The sequence below is a fragment of the Squalius cephalus genome, assembly GCF_949319135.1.
Source record: "Squalius cephalus genome assembly, chromosome: 2".
Classification (NCBI taxonomy): Eukaryota; Metazoa; Chordata; class Actinopteri; order Cypriniformes; family Leuciscidae; genus Squalius; species Squalius cephalus.
Window position 1 is genome coordinate 1,795,736 of NC_137123.1, and position 19,953 is coordinate 1,815,688.

General features: G+C 42.5%; 1 protein-coding gene across 2 annotated transcripts in view; it reads left to right on the forward strand.

The window, feature by feature from the left end:
* Window positions 1-1,867: 1,867 nt before the first annotated feature.
* The window catches only part of LOC307154392 (cytochrome P450 3A30-like), a 41,901-nt gene continuing 23,815 nt past the window's right edge, over window positions 1,868-19,953 (forward strand). The window contains exons 1-11 of one of the 2 annotated variants that reach the window (XM_079864307.1): window positions 1,868-1,977; window positions 2,806-2,899; window positions 3,155-3,207; window positions 3,491-3,590; window positions 11,976-12,089; window positions 12,363-12,451; window positions 12,677-12,825; window positions 13,217-13,347; window positions 14,264-14,345; window positions 14,429-14,589; window positions 14,665-14,891. In XM_079864307.1, coding sequence (XP_079720433.1) covers window positions 1,907-1,977; window positions 2,806-2,899; window positions 3,155-3,207; window positions 3,491-3,590; window positions 11,976-12,089; window positions 12,363-12,451; window positions 12,677-12,825; window positions 13,217-13,347; window positions 14,264-14,345; window positions 14,429-14,589; window positions 14,665-14,891 — 1,271 coding nt within the window. In that variant the 5' untranslated portion in view covers window positions 1,868-1,906. The remainder of the gene's footprint in view (window positions 1,978-2,805; window positions 2,900-3,154; window positions 3,208-3,490; window positions 3,591-11,975; window positions 12,090-12,362; window positions 12,452-12,676; window positions 12,826-13,216; window positions 13,348-14,263; window positions 14,346-14,428; window positions 14,590-14,664; window positions 14,892-19,953) is intronic. The other variant, XM_079864308.1, reaches the window with a different exon arrangement.

Genomic DNA, 19,953 nt, shown 5'->3' on the forward strand with positions numbered 1-19,953 from the left:
TCATCCTGCCTAATCATTCACATAAAACAATACATTGATTTAAACTTTGTAAGACACATTTTGTTTGCAAAGGCAATATGCGTGGGGGCGTGAATGATCATGAATAATGCTCTGATTCACTCCTGAGACGACAGTGACCCGCATAATGAGCTTCATAATGAGCCTTTCATTCAGGTGTATCACTGAGAGTACCACAAGTAAAGAATGTGAGGACTGATTTTGTATGCATGCAAATTGCATAATATCCAAGGTAAACATTTCTAGTAACTACACAGTTAATCTAGTTTACGAAATGAATTAATTAAATCTCATACTGTACAAACAGTCTTTTTGCATTTACCGACACTATTGCATATCGCGATTAGAACAAAGCACTTAAGAATAAAAAACTTACTACAGTCCTCTGAATAACTGGATCCGTTGCTCCTCAATGTGAAACTAAATTATGAGCCTGATCTCATGAAAGTGCGTATCTATACAAATTATATTTCTACCAGAAAGACTCGGGAGAATTAATACTGTAACAATAACATTTATTTAGGAGCTCAGCAAGCAATCAGGTTCTTTGGCGTAGGCCCCGTTCGTAACTCGCATTCAGAGGGTACTGAATCTGCGAGTCCCGCCTGAAGACGAAGGCGGGGGCGCCGCTCACCCCCCGGCGGAGTAAGGAAAGGGGCCATCTGGTGGTGGTGGGGTGGATGGAGGAAAAGACATCTGAAGTCTTCAGGATGGAAGGGATAGCCTGACTGATGTTGTTGAGGTTGATAGAGGAGGACCCAGCTTGGTTGAGTAGAGGAGTTGGAGGAAATATCCCATCTTGGTGGAGGCGGGGAGGATGGAGGTACTGGAGCGACAGCATCTGCGAACTCAGACGTGTGTAAGCATTGCCCTTTTAAGCTACAGTAAATTATATGATTGGATAGATGAGGAGGTAATTAATGACGCGAACGATTGAGTCTTCCTGGCAGAACTTGCGCTAGCTTCATTTCTCGTATCATTTATACGCCAAAAAGAGTTTTTGCGTACATATGATACGCAGTTTTCGCGTGCATATGAAACGCACTTTATGCCGTGTAATACGCACGCACTCCTCACCCCTAATCCTACCCAAGGGGTTTAAAGTGCGTATCATTTGAACGCAAAAAACTCTTTTTGGCGTATAAATGATACGAGAAATATCATTCGTGCTATAGATACGCACATTCATGAGATCGTGTTGAAATTATTCCCAAGGATTATTCCTCACAGCGAAGCAAGACGACATAAAGTGCACGAGTCTGACTAAATTTGATGTGTGTTATCCAGCTGATGTGGGCGTTGACACGTTTGCATGGATTGCCTCAGATCATTTGCGTTTGAATAGCGTGCGCTCTCCGTGGGCGTGGTCACATTTAAACTTAATGAGCTGAGAACGACTGACATCTCTCTCTTTTCATACAGATTACATAAACTGAGAATATTTGTTTTTTATAAAATTTACTTAATTTAAAAGAAGATAATTCAAGCTTCATGCCTGTGTGTCTTTATGCCTGTTTGACTGAGTATTCGCTGAGTTACAGTTCATTTTCGGTCGCGTTTCAGAATGGACTTCACTGACAGAGAGAAAGCAGAACTCGCATCATGTTTACTTTTCTTTATTTGGCAAAAAGCACAACACTTTGTTTTTATTGTGAGTATATACAAAAGAAATACACACTTAACAGGATCAAATGATGTTTAACACTTGTATGTAAGATCAAAATCGACAGAGTATTTTGAGTCTCTTTTGCACTGATAAGAAAAAAAGCGAGCAGATCACGCCGGCGTGACTGCCGACCCCAGAGGGTTAATGTGTAATCCGAGATCAGAATAAATCTCCTGCTCCTCGCTGTGTGTTTCTAGTCTGAGCGTCTCGGGATCAGGAACCATGAGCTACGGTCTGTTCTTCTCAGCTGAAACATGGGCTCTGCTCATGCTGTTTGTGGCACTTCTGGTTATGTGAGTGATTCATGACTCTACTAAACTGAATAATTAGTTCTAGTTCTAGAATCTTAATAAAAAGGAGTCAATTAGTAACTCATTTGACTCATGTAGAGATGCAGGGCTGATTATTACAGTCACTGTATCAGCTGATATTCTAACAGTTAAATAGTTTGTTGCATTATTTTCCTGTTATCACTGTAAAGCTGATTTGAAACACTCTGTATTGTAAAAAGCGCTGTATAAATAAAGGTGACTTGACTTTAAACAATTCAAAAATCTAATGCTGTATGTGTCGTAATATCTGTCTAAAATCACAGCTAATGGGAAACATCCTCTCAAAGTTATGAACAAACGTTCTTCCAGTAACATTAATAGAATTTTAGATCAAAATGATCTGGTCTTTAATAATGTTCTCAAAACTTTAGCACAAAAATATTATTTATACATCATTCATGGAGCATTTTTTGCATTTGGACGTTCATATTTTAAACTAATCTTTTACATTTAAACCAGTTTTAGAACGTTCAGATAAAACGTTATTGGAATGTAAATGCAAGAAAACGCGTGACGCGTCACAGATTTTTCCTGCTGCTTAGCCTCTCAGCGGCTATAGGTTGCCGCTATAGTTTCTTTAAAAGAACAGAGAAACTTTAAAAGTTTCCACAATGTTTGACAAATGATAAAATGAAATGTTTCCTTAAGGTTCATATAAACAAGAAAAAAAAATGTGAGAACATTCAGAAACAACATTTTCATAATGTAATAAGAACATTAGCAAAACATTATCAAAATTTTTTTTTTTAGCTGGGATTGTGACTTAAATGGTTTTGATGTCACTTCCAGATATGGATACTGGCCTCACAGTCAGTTCAAGAAGTTGGGAATACCGGGTCCCAAACCCATTCCGTTCTTCGGAACGATGCTGAGATATAGAGAGGTGAGTTTATTATAAAGCAAATACAGCATGAGTCTGATATTGTGTTTAACTGACCTTTGGTCACATCTGGATCTCGATGATCTACTGGTTCTCCGTCAGTCCATCGCAGGTTCTTTAATGATCCATGCGAATCTAATGTGAACCTGTCTGTGTCAAATCAATCACACAGATGATACTAAAGTCTTCTCTCAGTGTTTATCTTATGACTCTTCTGAACGTGTCTGAATGTGAACTCGTCTGTCGCTGTGCTTTCAGGGGTTTTATAATTTCGATCTTGAGTGTTTCAAGAAGTATGGACGAGTCTGGGGGTGAGTATGAGACTAACGGATGACACTTCACTGATCAATCTCAATGAATCATCTGAAAGAATCATTTCAGAACATCTGAAACAGAAATGACTCAGTTTAAGATGAAATGACAAACATGTTTGAACGTTCAACATTATGAGATCAGTAAGATCTGTAATGAAGAGCCGAGGAAGACGGTCATTATGAGACCATGATAATGACAGTGAATCAATCGTACAATTTTAGTGAACTGAATGATTCTTCTGAATGTAGTGTTTCTTTCTGAATTGTTTGTTTCTCACAGTATCTACGATGCGAGGCAGCCCGTTCTGTGCATCATGGATCAATCCATCATCAAAACCATCTTGATTAAAGAATGTTACTCTCTCTTCACCAACAGAAGGGTAAAATCACCATCATCATTCTGAAATGAAATAGTTTTGAAATACTACAGAACCCTTGAAGGACACGGTGATGATTGTATTGTTCCTCTATTGTATTGTTCCTCCTTAAAATAATGAAATACATTCAACAGTCTGGCTACTTAGTTATTTCACTCACTTAATTTATAACTTTACGAATTTCTTCAAATTCTTTTCAAACTTAAAAGTGTAAACAGAGCAATTAACAGAAGACATTTTACTTCACGGTAGCCCTTTTGTAGACTTTATCTTGAAGTAACTGCAAGATTAAATAAATCAGAACTTGGCTTTTCTAATAAACATTTCACTTTTCAAACAGAAAATTATGACCATTTTTTTTCTTATCCTCTGTGATGTGTATGTGTGTGTTTCATGTTCAAATGTCCAGTTTCTCAAGAGCCTTAGACAGTCTCCCTGACCTAGTCATTGTCATGTCACCTGATGTTGGAGGCACTGGAACTTCCCTGAGGTGTGAATGGTTGCGTCGCAGACGTCCTTCCTCCAGGGTCTCTACCTCGTATGAGCATGGTGTAGGTGCTGGACTAACAACAGTCCCTCTTGTGCATGTGAGTTTGATCCACACGTGCTGTCCAGGCTGGAGAGGTGGTAAGGTTTGAGTACGGTGTCTCCGGTTGAACGTTTGTTGCTGTTGCAGTTTCAACACCGTGTCTTTTTCTCTTAACCTCTCAAGATCGGGCCACTGTGGTTGTAACTACTCCGGTGACACGGGGACCGGTGTTCTGATTCTCCTCCCCATCAGTAGTTGTGCTGGGGAGCTGCCGTGCACCAATGGAGTGGCCCTGTAGGCCAGCAGAGCTTTGTGGAAATCTCCCTCTTTCACTAAAAGGGACTTCACAGTTCTGACGGCCCGTTCAGCCTCCCCATTGCTGCAGGGGTAACGGGGGCTGCTTGTCACATGGGCAAAGGTATAATCCCGTGCAAACCGAGCGAATTCATGACAGGAGAATTGCGGACCATTGTCCGTGACAAGCACTTCTGGGCATCCATATCTGGCAAACACAGCTTTAAGTCTTGCAATAGTCTGTTTTGCTGATGTGCTGCCAGGTAGGGAGCAAACTTCAATATATAGCGAGATAAGTAGTCTATCATGACTAAATAGTTCCCATTCTGCCACTGGAAGAGATCAGCTGCAACCCTCTGCCATGGTCTGCTTGGGAGTTCTGTTGTGAGCAGAAGCTTGATTGGTGTTTGAGCTTCGCGTGCGCAAATCTCACATCTCTCGACCATTTGCTTTACAGCAGACGTGACGCCTGGCCACCAGACTGATTCTCTGGCCCTTGCTAGGCATTTGTTGATACCTTGATGTTCCTAGTGCAAGAGGCGCTCTGGACAGGGCGTCAGCTGTTATCAGATTTTTACCTGGGACATGGATGATGTCGAAGTTGAATCTGAGCAGCCTGAGTCTGAATTTGATAATCCTCGGCGCTCTGGACTTCAGGAGTGTTATGAGTGGCTTGTGATCAGTTCTCATGGTAAAGTCCAGTCCACTCAAGTATCCTCGCCAAGCGCTCACATGCCCAAGTCACAGCCAAAGCCTCCTTTTCTATCTGGGCATATCTTGATTCGGCTTTGTTCAGACTTCTAGAAATGAAGACGACAGGTCTCCACTCTCCGTCTCTCTGTTTTTGTGTCAGGACACCTCCAAGTCCATATGAAGATGCACCCGCCGATACCATAGTTTTCGTGATTTGGGCTGTACTGGGCTAAGACAGTCTCTGATCCCAATTCTTTTTTTGTCTCCAGGAACGCTTTCTGTTGGGGTGCTCCCCATGTCCAGCTGTTCTCTGTCTTCAACAGGTCACGAATGGGCTTTGTCAGATCTGGCAGGCATGGTGAAAATTTGCCTACAAAGTTCATTATGCCCATGAAACGGCAAACATCCGCCACATCCTTTGTCTCTGGCATCTCCAGGATTGCCTTTATTTTACCTGGGTCTGCTCTGATGCCCTGAGAATTTATGACATGACCCAGGAAACGGATCTCTGTCAGGGCAAACTGGCATTTCTCATTCAGAGTGAGCCCAGCCTCTCTGAATTTCTGTAGCACCCTGTGCAGCCTGTCGTCATGCTCTGCCCGGTCTCTTCCTATAACCAGGACATCATCAGCATGACATAGGACTCCGTCAACGCCATCAATCAGCTGAGAAATCCTCTTTTGGAAGTGTTCGGGAACCTTTTGAAGTAGTAGCGGCCCTCTGGTGTGATGAACGTGGTCAACAGCATTGAGTCTTTGTGGAGTGGTACCTGCCAGAAGCCTGATGTCGAGCTTTGTGAAGACTCTGGCTTCTTCCAGCTTGGCCAGTGTCTCATCCACTGCTGGTAAGGTGTGTCTCTCTCTGATGACGCTCTCGTTCAGATGGGTTAAGTCCATGCAAATGCGAATTTTCCCTGACGTTTTCACTATAGGGACCATACCCGCATACCATTCAGTCGGTTCTTCAACACGGTCTATGACCCCAATCTTCTCCATCCGGTCTAGTTCCTCTTTGACTTTGGAGAAACGCAAAGTTTCTCTGGGAACACAAGATATTTTTGAGAGAACGTAAAGTTTCTTTCGGAACACATAATATTTTTGAGAGAACGCAAAGTTTCTCTTGGGAACGCAAAAGATTTGCAAGAGAACACAACTTTCTCTGGGAACAAAAAAGATTTGCAAGAGAACGCAACTTTCCCTGGGAACGCAAAAGATTAGTGAGGGAACGCAAAGTTTATCTAGGAAAGCAAAAGATTTGTGAAGGAATGCAAAGTTTCTCTGGTAACACAAAATATTTTTGAGAGAACGCAAAGTTAATCTGGGAAAACAAAAGATTTGTGAGGGAACGCAAAGTTTCTTTCGGAACACAAGATTTTTGCGAGAATGCAAAGTTTCTCTTGGGAACGCAAAAGATTTGCAAGAGAACACAACTTTATCTGGGAACACAAAAGATTTGCAAGAGAAAGCAACTTTATCTGGGAACGCAAAAGATTTGCAAAAGAATGCAACTTTCTCTGGGAACGCAAAATATTTGTGAGGGAACGCAAAAGTTTCTCTGGGAACGCAAAAGATTTGTATTGAGAACGCAAAGTTTTTCTGAGAACAAAAGATTTGTGAGAGAACGCAAAAGTTTATCTAGGAACACAAAAGATTTGTGAGGGAATGCAAAGTTCATCTTGGAACGCAAAATATTTTTGAGAGAACGCAAAGTTTCTTTCAGAAAACACATACAATTTTTGAGAGAACGCAAAGTTTCTCTTGGGAATGCAAAAGATTTGCAAGAGAATGCAACTTTCTCTGGGAACGCAAAAGATTTGTGAGGGAACGCAAAAGTTTCTCTGGGAACGCAAAAGATTTGTGAGAGAACGCAAATTTTCTCAGGGAACGCAAAAGGTTTGTATTGAGAATGCAAAGTTTTTCTGGGAACACAAAAGATTTGTGAAAGAACACAAGATTTCTTTGGGAACGCAAAAGATTTGCAAGAGAACGCAAAGTTTCTCTTGAAATGCAAAAGATTTGTATTTAGAACGCAAAGTTTCTCTAGGAACGCAAAAGATTTGTGAGGGAACGCAAAGATTTGTGAGGGAACGCAAAGTTTCTCTTGGGAACGCAAAAGATTTGTGAGAGAACACAAGCTTTCTTTGGGAACGCAAAAGATTTGCAAGAGAACGCAAAGTTTCTCTGGGAATGCAAAAGATTTGTATTTAGAACGCAAAGTTTCTCTGGGAACGCAAAAGATTTGTGAGGGAACGCAAAGTTTCTCTTGGGAGCGCAAAAGATTTGTGAGAGAACGCAAGGTTTCTTTGGGAACGCAAAAGATTTGCAGGAGAATGCAAAGTTTCTCTGGGAATGCAAAAGATTTGTATTGAGAACGCAAAGTTTTTCTGGGAACACAAAAGATTTGTGAGAGAACGCAAGGTTTCTTTGGGAACGCAAAAGATTTGCAAGAGAACGCAAAGTTTCTCTGGGAATGCAAAAGATTTGTATTTAGAACGCAAAGTTTCTTTGGGAACGCCAAAGATTTGTGAGAGAACGCAAAGTTTCTCAGGGAACGCAAAAGATTTGTATTTAGAATGCAAAGTTTCTTTGGGAACGCAAATGTTTCTCTGGGAATGCAAAAGATTTGTGTGAGAATGCAAATTTTCTCAGGGAACGCAAAAGGTTTGTATTGAGAACGCAAAGTTTTTCTGGGAACACAAAAGATTTGTGAAAGAACGCAAGGTTTCTTTGGGAACGCAAAAGATTTGTATGTATTGTATGTATGTATTTGTATGTAAGTTTGTATGTATATTATTTTTATTATGGTTTTCAAACATCAAAAACAGACAATAACAGACAAAGAGACCCTTCATATAACAAAAATCTGTGCAATATGTCAAATGAAACAAAAATAATGTATATATAAGTTTATTGAATAGGATAAACCCCTTCACCCCTTCATTTTTGTGGGTGTCCTAATTTACAATACAATACAGAACAAGGGACAAATCAAACACATTACAATAGAATAATAAGACATAAACAATACCACAATCAACACACTACAACAAAAACAACAAAAAATAAAACAAAAAAACATCAAAAAGAGAAGTATTTAGGTGAATACAACCACTTGATAGCCACACAGTGGCTGTGAACAAATACTTGCCAACAAAAACATAACATAGATAAAAAATATAGTGACTTGTAAATTATATACAGGTATATCATCATCTGAAACAAGAACAATTTAGCTCAAAATAAGAAGACAAACTATTTTTAAATATGTAAAATGATAAGTTTAATTTAAATATATTAAATATATTAAAGATTGTATGTTTGAAGGTAAGTTATTCCAGTCTGAAGGAGCCTTAAATATAAATGCTCTCTTTCCTATTGCTTTTTTGACTATAGGAGTGAACAAAAAAAATATTGTGTAGAATGCCTAAGGTTATGAATTGAAGAATACGGCACCAGAAGCTGTTGTAGATATTGAGGATAGCTAAAATGTACACATTTAAATATGAGTTTCAGCCAATGTATGGGTCTTCTTATATTGAGTGAGGGCCATTTAAGTGAATTATACATTACACAGTGATGAGTATTATAGGAACATCCAAGAGAAAATCTACAGAGATTATTGTATGCTGTATTAAGGGGTAGAAGGCTAGTTTTAGATGCATTTTGATAAACAACATCGGCATAGTCAAAAAGTAGCAATATCAGTTGTGTGGCAAGTTTTTTTCGGACACTAAGTGTAAAACAGTTTCTGGATCGAAATAAAACACAGGTTGCAAAATTAATTTTGTCAAGAAGGTGGTCAATGTGAGGTTTGAATGTAATTTCATAATCAAGCCATAAACCCAAGTATTTAACTTTATCAACCTCATGCAGAGAAGTACTGTCATTGCACGTTATAATTAGATTTTGTATAATTATAAAAATTATAATTAGTAATAATTAGATTTTGTTTTAAGAGTTTGTCTTGTTCCAAAGACCATAGTGTAAGATTTAGTTTTATTGACCAGTAATTTATTAGATAACTGCCATTTCTGTAAGGTATTAAAATCCAATTGAAGAGCAGTTTGAATTTGCAATAAATGTGGTTTAGACGTATAAATGACAGTATCATCTGCATATAGTTGAACAGAGGAATTAGAACAGATTAAAGGCAGATCATTAATAAAAATAGAGAAAAGAAGTGGACCCAGCGTCGAACCTTGGGGTACACCTCTTTGTTGAACAAATAAATCAGATCTACTCCCTTTAAGAACAACACATTGTTTTCTATTATGTAGATACGAACTATAATAATGCATTTTGAGATAAACCATTTGCATACAGCTTATCTAAAAGTAGATAGTGATCCACCAAATCAAAAGCTTTTTTGAGATCAATAAAAATAGCCGCTGTAAGATCAGCCGCTGTAAGACCAGTATCAGATGCTGAAAACACATCATTAGTAGGTTTTAAAAGAGCAGTAGTTGTCGAATGATTAGGTCTAGAATTTAAATGGATTGAAATGGTGAAAGGATGATAATACAAAAAAAGGATGGCGATATACAAAGCCAACCTCTGCTGCAAAGTGTAATCACAATAATTACAGAAAGTAATTTTTACAGATCTGAAAAAAATAAATAAATAGATAATTAGTCTTTCTGGTTCGACAAAAAAGTAAAAACTGGTTTCCACATCTTGTTGAATTTTGCAGAATTCCTGGAAATGGAGTATCTAATTCTTTCCAGATGTAACGTAGAAGTGAGTCCAGTTAGCCAGTCAGAAAAGAGGGGTCTAGTGTTTTTCTTCCACAAAAGCAAGATAACTTTCTTAGCTACAATCATACCATATTGAACAGGTAACCGTACCTTTGGACTGAGAGACTCCAATGAGTCTGACCAACCAAGAATTGCTATCACTGGGTCAGGAACACAGTTATAGACTTTGGCAAAAACTGGAAAATTTCTAGCCAAAAACTCTGAATATATGCGCATAACCAAAAAAGATGTGCTAAGGTACCTTTGGCAGCTTTACACTTATCACATATAGGGGAGACAGAAGAATAGAATTTGCTAAGCTTTATTTTAGAATAGTGAAGTCTATGTAATACCTTGTACTGAATAAGTTGGTGTCTTGAATTTATAGAACAAGAATAAACAGATAAAAGGCATTTGTCCCAAACAGTCTCAGAAACCTGAATCCTTAAATCTTCTTCCCAAGCATTTTTCAAATGAAATGATTTATGTAATGTATTATCTTTAAAAGAATTTACAAATAGGGATGTTCGGCCCTTGGCATTAGGAGAGTTAGAAAATAAATCAAATATTTTACATTCTAAAGGCACAATTTCAAAGTGTGTAATATTTATACAAACATAGTTCCTAACTTGAAGATATCTGAAGAAGTGAAAATAGGGAAGGTCAACTCTCTCGCTGAGTTGAGAAAAGGAGGGAAATGCATTATTAATATACAAATCTTTCATACTGAGAATTCCTTTACCTTGCCATTCCCTAAAAAACTTTATCTGTAAGTGAGGGTTTGAACGCATGATTATAACAGATAGGAGTAAACAGCGAAGTACTTGGTATTAATTACCTTTCTGATCTGGTACCATATTTTGATGGATTGTTAAGGATTACATTATTTTTGGGAACATCTTTGATAGGCAAAGGTGCTGAAAAAAGCAGAGCAGAAAGAGATGAGTGGATGGTATTTTGTTCTATCGCTAGAACAGGAGGGGGTGTCTACTTGAACTTCTTACTTCTACTTGTTCTGCAGTTCGCTGCCCAGTAATAATGACGAAAGTTGGGCAAACCCAAACTTCCCGTCCCGTCCCAACCGCTTCCCCAAATCAAACGGTTTAAAAAAAACATATTTACTGTGGAGAATGCAATCTGGGAACACAAAAGATTTTTGACAGAACGCAAAGTTTCTTTGGGAACGCAAAATATTTGTGAGAGAACGCAAAGTTCCCTTTCGAGGGAACTCGCACTGCGTCGTAAAAATGACTCTTTGGGGACGCTCCCTGAAGCGCGCGCCTCTAAAGTATGAATGAAACTATTCCAATCCTGATTGGTGTTGCGTCATGACGTAATATGTGACGGCATACCCGGAAGTATAAAATGACGCCGGCACACACACGCGTTAGCTTTCGCTCTTCAGCAAGGGCTCTCTGTTCTGTCTGTTATATTTGGTGTTGTTTGTCAAGTATCTGAGCAAAATATGGCGAGTGAGCAGTTCAAAAAATGTGTGCACCCCTGCCCTAGATATATTACAGGTGGGGACACACATCAGTTATGTGTGGACTGTTTGGGAGTGCAGCACGCCTGGGCAGCTCTCGAGGGGGCTGCTTGTGGTCATTGTGAGTCACTTTCTATCAAAGTGCTGCGCTCCCGCTTGGCTGTCTTTGACGAGGATGGCCAGGTTCACGTTCCCCGCGGTTCGGGTCCCGCGTCCGTTGAGGCGGCGTGGTGATGCAGATCGTGTGGTTCACAAAAGAACCTTGCAGACGAGAATGAGACTGCTGCGGCACCTTCTCATTCTTCGTCTAAAGGTTCTGAAGCCCCAGTTCATGGTGCAGAAGCCCGTGCTGCGGCTTCTTCTGCCCGTGACGAGGGTCCGATGCTTGAGTTGTCTGCTTCTAAGTGGATGAACTCTGCATCGAGGCGGATGAACGTGAACTAGACTCGCCGGTTCACGTTCCTGCTTATGAGGAGCTCGTAGAGGTTGTGACGCGTGCAGTAGCCAGACTCAACATCAACTGGCCACTTGATAAGCAGGAAGCGAAAAAAAAAGCAAGCTGGATGAGTGCTTCCTGCAGCAACGCTCGCAACCTCAGCGTAAACCTTTTATGTTTTAAACCTTCACTGTGTCCACATTTGTCCTATGATCTGGCAGAACTTCCGACTGAACGGGCCGCTGTACGACGCTGTGTCCATCGCTGAAGACAACGACTGGAGGAGAATACGCAGCGTCCTCTCGCCTTCTTTCACCAGCGGGAGGTTAAAGGAGGTCCGTGAGGTTTTATCTGGATCATTCTCACGCAAACAAGTTTTACAGCAGTATTTATTACATCGCTTATCTGAAGCGTTATGTGAAGGCAGTACTATTGCGCTACAATAAAAACAAACAAGAATTCAGTTTGAGATGAATGTCTAATTTGAACTGAACTACAGAATCATTCATGCTGAGGAGGATGTGTGTGTGTGTTTGATTCTCTTCATAATAAATATCAAACATTACCTGTGTGTGATGAAGATGATGTACTTCTGCTTCTCACTCTAGATGTTTGGCATCATGAAGACACACTCTCAAATTCTAGTTCAGAATCTGGGGAAATCAGCAACACGAGGAGAAAACGTGGATATTAAAGAGTGAGACATATTGCATAATATCACAAACACTTAGTTATCTGAAGAGATAAGAACAGAGCCGCAATAATATCACTATAATTAACAGAGCAAAGGTTTTCAATTTTCTCACCAATCACCTTTAATAACCTCCCGAACAGAGGAAACATTCACTACATATTGGGTATATAGGCTTTATGTTTATCAGATGAGAATAATAATGTCTTTCTCTTGACTGCATGTGTTCAGGTTCTTCGGCGCGTACAGTATGGATGTGGTGACCAGCACAGCGTTCAGCGTGGACATCGACTCCCTCAACAACCCCACAGATCCATTTGTGACCAACATAAAGAAAATGCTGAAGTTTGACGTCCTAAACCCTATGTTGCTAATCAGTGGTAAAGAACTCAACTAGGCCTGTCAGATAACACACTTCAAAAGCTCTTTTCTTGGTTATGCAAATGTTAAAGGAACATTCCATTTTCTCATTTTACAAACATTATGGGAATGTAACTTTTGAATGTTCTGAAACAAGTAGTAACATTTAAAAAACGTTAGACAAACGTCCAACAAAAATGGTTCAGGAAAAAACACTCCATGAATGATATATAAATAATGTTTATGTGCAAACGTTTGAGAACATTATTAAAGACTAGAAAACTTTGAACGAACATTCCATGAATGTTAATGGAAGAACATTTGTTCATAACTTTGAGAGAATCTTGCCAGAACATTAGCCAAAGTCCTGAGAATGTTCCCTGTTAAGAGATTTTACAATTTCTTCTGTAGCTATGTTTCCTTTCGTCATCCCCATCCTGGAAAAAATGGATTTAGCATTTTTCCCAATATCTGTGACCGATTTCTTCTACGCTGCCTTACAGAAGATCAAGTCTGAAAGAGTGGCCAACGACCACAAGAAGGTAAAACAAATACTCAACATGAACAACTATACAGTCATGGGGCCCTATTTTAACGATCTGAAACACAAGTATCAAATGCGAAACGCAAGTAATTTTGTGGGTGGATCTCGGGTGCTGTTGCTATTATACCGGCGGGATAAATTACTCTTGCACCCGACGCAAAACTAAAATGGGTTGGGCGTAACGTGAAATAAACCAATCACATCTTAGATTCCCTTTAAGAGCAGGCACGCTTGTTCCATGGCAGATTGCTTATAACGGCGGATTTGCCAGACGCACACCAGGAGCGGTTCACAGCCGAGGAGACCGACGTTCTCATCAGGGCCGTAAAACACAGAGAAGTGACATTGGGGATGGAGAAACACACCCAAATTAGCTTCGGTTAAACAGGCTTATAATAATAATTTGGGTAACTGTGTAAGCTAGATTTATGCCTATTTTTTCACATCTTCATGGACACAATAATGATTTCCCTTCTGTGTTAATATTTTTCCTTGTAATAATGTATGATTTGCAAAAATGAAAACTGCTGCTTCTGTGTAGATGAGAGAAGCAAAGTTTATGCACGTTGTGCACACGCTACATTAAGGCCAACCATGCGCCCTTAAAATAGCATCTGAGCAACGCGCCACTGACTTTAGACTAGGTTTTTCCTGGTCAGTGACGGAATTGTTTTCTAAACCTGTAAAATAGCACGAGGGAACGTTTGCGCCGGAACACGCCTCCTCTTTTCGCTGAACCGCCCCCGGGAGCGCAAGTTCATTCCCTAATTTACCGACGTGCGTCTGTGGAGGGAAAAGTCCACTGTGCGCGGGTGCAAAATAGGAATTATACATGCGTCGGTGTACAAAGTCAATTACGCTGGGTGCAAGATAGGGCCCATGATGTTTTAAACCACTCTTCTGAATTCCTGCAGAAGAGAGTTGACTTCCTGCAGCTGATGGTCGATTCTCAGACGGCAGGGAAAACTCAGCATGGCGAGGAACACACAGAGAAAGGTGAAGCATCTCAGATGGTTAACCATGAGAAAGATCTTTCTTCCATATGTGAAGACACATACGTTAAACTGTGTCCTGTGCAGGTCTGAGCGACCACGAGATCTTATCGCAGGCCATGATCTTCATCTTCGCCGGTTACGAGACCAGCAGCAGCACTCTGTCGTTCTTATTCTACAATCTCGCAACCAACCCAGAGGCCATGAAGAAACTGCAGGAGGAGATCGACGAGACCTTCCCAAATAAGGTAGTACTCCATTAAAACACTAGTTGGGATCGGCGTAGTGAGTTTGAAACTTTAACCATTGATTGTGTGTTGAAGGCCCCGGTGGACTACGAAGCCGTCATGAACATGGACTATCTGGACGCCGCGCTGAACGAGTCCCTCCGGCTGTTCCCTGTCGGAGCTCGACTCGAACGGGTCTGCAAGAAAACGGTGGAAATCAACGGTGTCATCATCCCTAAAGATATGGTCGTCATGATCCCGACCTTCGCCCTCCACAGAGACCCGGATTACTGGAGCAACCCCGAGAGCTTCAAACCAGAGAGGTCAGGACAGGTTTCTCTTGAAAAAAATCAAACTGCACTTAGAGAACTCCACTGAAAAAGTAAGCGGCACTGTTGCACTAGGAACCAGGCATGTACTGGCCATCGGGACTACCGGGAGATTCCCGGTGGGCCGACGTGCTTTTTGGGCCGATGCATCTCATATGTAGGCTATATAAAAAATGTTTGTTTGTTTAGGCTACTTAATGGCCCATAAAACTAGTACATCGGCGGCCCATTCGTTTTGTTTTGTTTTGCTTAATTGGCGGCGCTGGGTTAGTGCCTGTGTAATGCATTGGTCAAAAAAAGGCAGCGTTAGTTTTTTTTTCGGACACACCGGCCCATGGAACACGTAGGCCCATTGGTTCTTTTCTTGATTGACACTGAGCTGGGCCAATCACATCTTTAACCACCTCCTTTGGGTCTGTGTCAGTGTGTATCTGTCAAAATAGTCTGAGAGATGGAGAAAAAACGCAAGGAATGTGCAGAGAAATTGCGTAAAAAATAGATACAGAACGCTGTAAAATGTGTCAAAATTAGGGGAGTAACGATACACGTATTCGTATTGAACCGTTCGGTACGAGGCTTTCGGTTCGGTGTTCGGTACGCATTTTCAAACCGAACGAACGTTGGACCATTTTTCCTGCCGACCAAAATTTTATTTCAAATGTAGGCGCGTTGCGCGTGGCAAGCGCGCTCATAATGTAAGAGACGCCGGCGCGACCACAACATTGCCCAACATCAAATGGCAAACGTAATGCAAGCGGAACGAAACTGCTCGTTATTGTGTGGTTGAAGGACCGTTAATCAGTTTGGACCAATGCAGCGCGAGCCGATCGTGATCATGCGACACTGTTACTACACAGCGCTAATAAGAGATCCAGTAAAGATAGCATTTGAATTCGCCACAGAAGTAATAACATCGCTGCGAGATCTAGTGAGAAACATTCACATTTCTCCGTTATTAATGGAACAAACAGCGCTGACGTGGAAACCAGGAAGAAACATTGTGCCATGAATGAACTATCCAGTGTTGTCCACAGATCAGCAACATTCACCATGAATTTACTGTAGTAACACTCACTGCAACCATGCATGGAAGTTTGGCAGGAATAGTGGCTATAATGCCTCAAGTAACATTGCGTCGGTTTTATTTTGACATTATGAATACAATTGCTGCCCTCAAATGTTAATCTGAACTAAAATAAACCTTTATTTATAACTACTACTGTCAGGCTTCTGGGTGGATGAAGTAGGAGACGAACACGAAGATTATGAATTCCAAGGTTTTAATTCTCGATATTAAACAAATACAAACAAAAGGGAGCGTGTGCTCAGAACAATGAAAACCTAACATTCAACATTGACCGACAAGTGATGAGTGAACAGAAGGAACTTAAATACACAGACAGATGAACACAAGACAGGTGATGCAGATGATGATGATGACGAACAGGCGGGTAATGAAGGGAGTGAGTTCAGGTGTGGAAACAAGGAGGATTCTGGGAACTGTAGTGCAGACAGGACGATGACAGACAGTGAATGTGACATTACTCCCCCCTCCCGGTAGGCGCGTCCTCGCGCCGTAGAAAGACCAAAGGGGTGGGAGGGTGGGCGCCCTGGAGGCTGACGGGGAAGACAAGGCAAGGGAGACAAGGCAGGAAGCCTCCAGGGCGGAGCAGACTGTGGGTGTGGTCACGGTGGAGCAGGCTGTGGGCGTGGCCAGGACGGAGACGACCCCTCGGGCGGCCACGGCGGTGAGGACCCCTCGGGCGGCCACGGCGGTGAGGACCCCTCGGGCGGCCACGGCGGAGAGGACCCTTCGGGTGGCCAGGGCGGAGAGGACCCTTCGGGTGGCCAGGGCGGTGATGTCCCCTCAGGCGACCACGGCAGTGAGGACCCTTCGGGTGGCCATGGCGGTCCGGACCCTTCGGGTGGCCAAGGCGGTGCGGACCCTTCGGGTGGCCATGGCGGAGAAGACCCTTCGGGTGGCCATGGCGGAGAAGACCCTTCAGGTGGCCACGGCGGTGAAGACCCTTCAGGTGGCCATGGCGGAGAAGACCCTTCAGCTTTGAGCTGGGCAGGACCAGCGGCGAAGAGGGCTTTGAGCTGGGCAGGACCAGCGGCGAAGAGGGCTTTGAGCTGGGCAGATCCAGCGGCGAAGAGGGCTCTGAGCTGGGCAGGACCAGCGGCGAAGAGGGCTCTGAGCTGGGCAGGACCAGCGGCGAAGAGGGCTCTGAGCTGGGCAGGACCAGCGGCGAAGAGGGCTCTGAGCTGGGCAGGACCAGCGGCGAAGAGGGCTCTGAGCTGGGCAGGACCAGCGGCGAAGAGGGCTTTGAGCTGGGCGGAACCAGTGGCGAAGAGGGCTCTGAGCTGGGCAGGACCAGCGGCGAAGAGGGCTCTGAGCTGGGCAGGACCAGCGGCGAAGGAAGCTCTGAAAAAAGGTCAATTAAGTCCTTCTCGTCCGGACTCTGGCTGAGGACAGGAACAGGAGATACTGGGCGGAAAGTCTCTGGCTTGACGGGCACGACGCTGTCAGTCACAGGTGCAGCGGGCATAACGCTCACAGTCTCAGGGGCGGCGGGCATGACGCATACTGCCTTGGCTTCGGCAGATCTGGCGTGAAGTGCAGGCTTGGCTGGACTGGCGTGAAGTGCAGGTTCGGCTGGACTGGCATGAAGTGCAGGCTCAGCTGGACTGATGAGAGGAGGGAGATCAGAGAAGTCATCCCTGGAGATAGGTTTGATTGTGCAGATATATCGCCCATATCCTCCCCTGTGACCTCCACGGGTACCCCGGAACACAGCTTGGCGGGTTCCCACAAAGGCCTGCCTCCATATCTCCATCTTTTCCTTTTTTATGGTCGGTCAATCTGTCAGGCTTCTGGGTGGATGAAGTAGGAGACGAACACGAAGATTATGAATTCCAAGGTTTTAATTCTCGATATTAAACAAATACAAACAAAAGGGAGCGTGTGCTCAGAACAATGAAAACCTAACATTCAACATTGACCGACAAGTGATGAGTGAACAGAAGGAACTTAAATACACAGACAGATGAACACAAGACAGGTGATGCAGATGATGATGATGACGAACAGGCGGGTAATGAAGGGAGTGAGTTCAGGTGTGGAAACAAGGAGGATTCTGGGAACTGTAGTGCAGACAGGACGATGACAGACAGTGAATGTGACAACTACAATATTACATTTCATTTTTTCCAAGGAGCTGTTTTGTTTTATATGCTCCTAAGAAGAGTCAATTATAGCTCCAGAATTGCTCAAAGTAAAAAAAAAAAATTGTACTTTATGATGTTAGTTTTAATAAAAAAATAAAAGAATAAAAAAAATTACATCTTTTTGCTGTATCAAAAACGTACCGAACCGAACTGTGACACGTGTATTGCATCGAACCGAACCGTGACACAAGTGTATCGTATCGAACCGAACCGTGACAAAAGTGTATCGTATTGTATCGTATCGAACCGTGAATTTTGTGAACCGTTACACCCCTAGTCAAAATATGTTTTCTGCAGCAACAGGACCTTAATCAGCTCCAGTGGCTGATGATGATAGTGAGGAGGATCAGGAGAGAGAGAGAAAGTGTAGAGCCTGCGGTAAGCAGAACTACTTTCAAAACACTTGGATATGTCATGAGTGTAGTCACCCATTACCCAGTTACGCATTATTTCCACATCTGCATAGTTGACGATTACCAATAGGCTACTGCAATTTAGTAGAAATTTAATGAGACTCGTTTGTAAATCATGTTTTCCGCCAAAATAACTGTGCAGTTTCCGTCAAAATAAAACATCATGTGCTTATCTCTTCCAACTATAGAAATTAGTACAAAAACTAATCATGAAAGCTTCCTTTATTTTTCAGTGCATTTGTTTTACAATATATGGCTATTATATCATTGGACTAATATTATAACTATTATTATGTAGTAGTGTAATCTAGACAGAAACTGTAACTAAAAGAGGTTTGAATTTTTCTTTGCTTAATTTGCACACTGAATATGGGTTGAAGCTTTTAATTTTGAACTCTCAAAGTGCACCAGATTGATGAATTTAACATTAAAATGCACAAAATTTTCTTATGGGGGAGCATGCCCCCAAACCCCCCTAGAGGCACACTCACCACAGCTTTACCAAAAATCCTGTGAGAAACACTGGTATTGCTATGTCAATGCAGCTTATAGCTTTTTTTGGGATTGATCACTGTGGAGAATAGTTCAATTGTGTTAATAAATTACAATTTTAACTCTCACTCATTCCTACTCACTCATTACATGGCATTAGTGGTTCTCTTACGAGAGGTCTCTCGTATTGCGTAAGGTATAGCTTACGCATCGGGAAAGTCTTCTTTCTTCGAGATCTGAAGCCAAAAAATTATCCTTAATTTTGTATACATTGTCAACGCAGTGCAGCAGCCGACAGACCTAGGCAGGCTGTATAAGCGTGCTCATTGGCTGCTCGGCGGCAACTGCTTAAGCCTATCGGTGAGCGCTCTGAACGCGGCAACCAATGAGGGCGCTTCGCGCCCTCCACACCCTTCTAACCGTCAGAATGGGTGTGGCCAGCGTGTATATATTCAGCGCTCGTAGGCTAAAATTCAGATTTTCTTGTCTTCAGCGAAGCACTTCGCATCGCTGGATCTGGAGAAGCCGCCGCCGTTGAAACCAGCGACCAGCAAGCCTAGGACAGCGCCTGAAGAAGCCGGCCGCCTTCGCTGCCTTCAGCCTTCCGTGCCTGCTACGCTATCCGGCGTCATATCCTTTTTACTGCTGTGTGTTCGCCTACTGCAACACACCCTCTCCTTCTAAAAGAGCACGGGGCGTTTTTCTCAAAATGCCCCGTTTTTCATGCGGCTCGTGCCACGCCCCGCTCAGCGACGGAGACCGCCATCTCATCTGCGCTCTCTGCCTGGGCCGCGATCACGCCGCCACCGCACTCTCCACGGGCGGCTGCCCCGAGTGCGAGGAACTTTCAATGTCGACCCTGCGGGCTCGGCTTGAAGTGTTCAACCAGCATGTCTCCCCGCCCGTCCCTGCTGGGCCGCGCA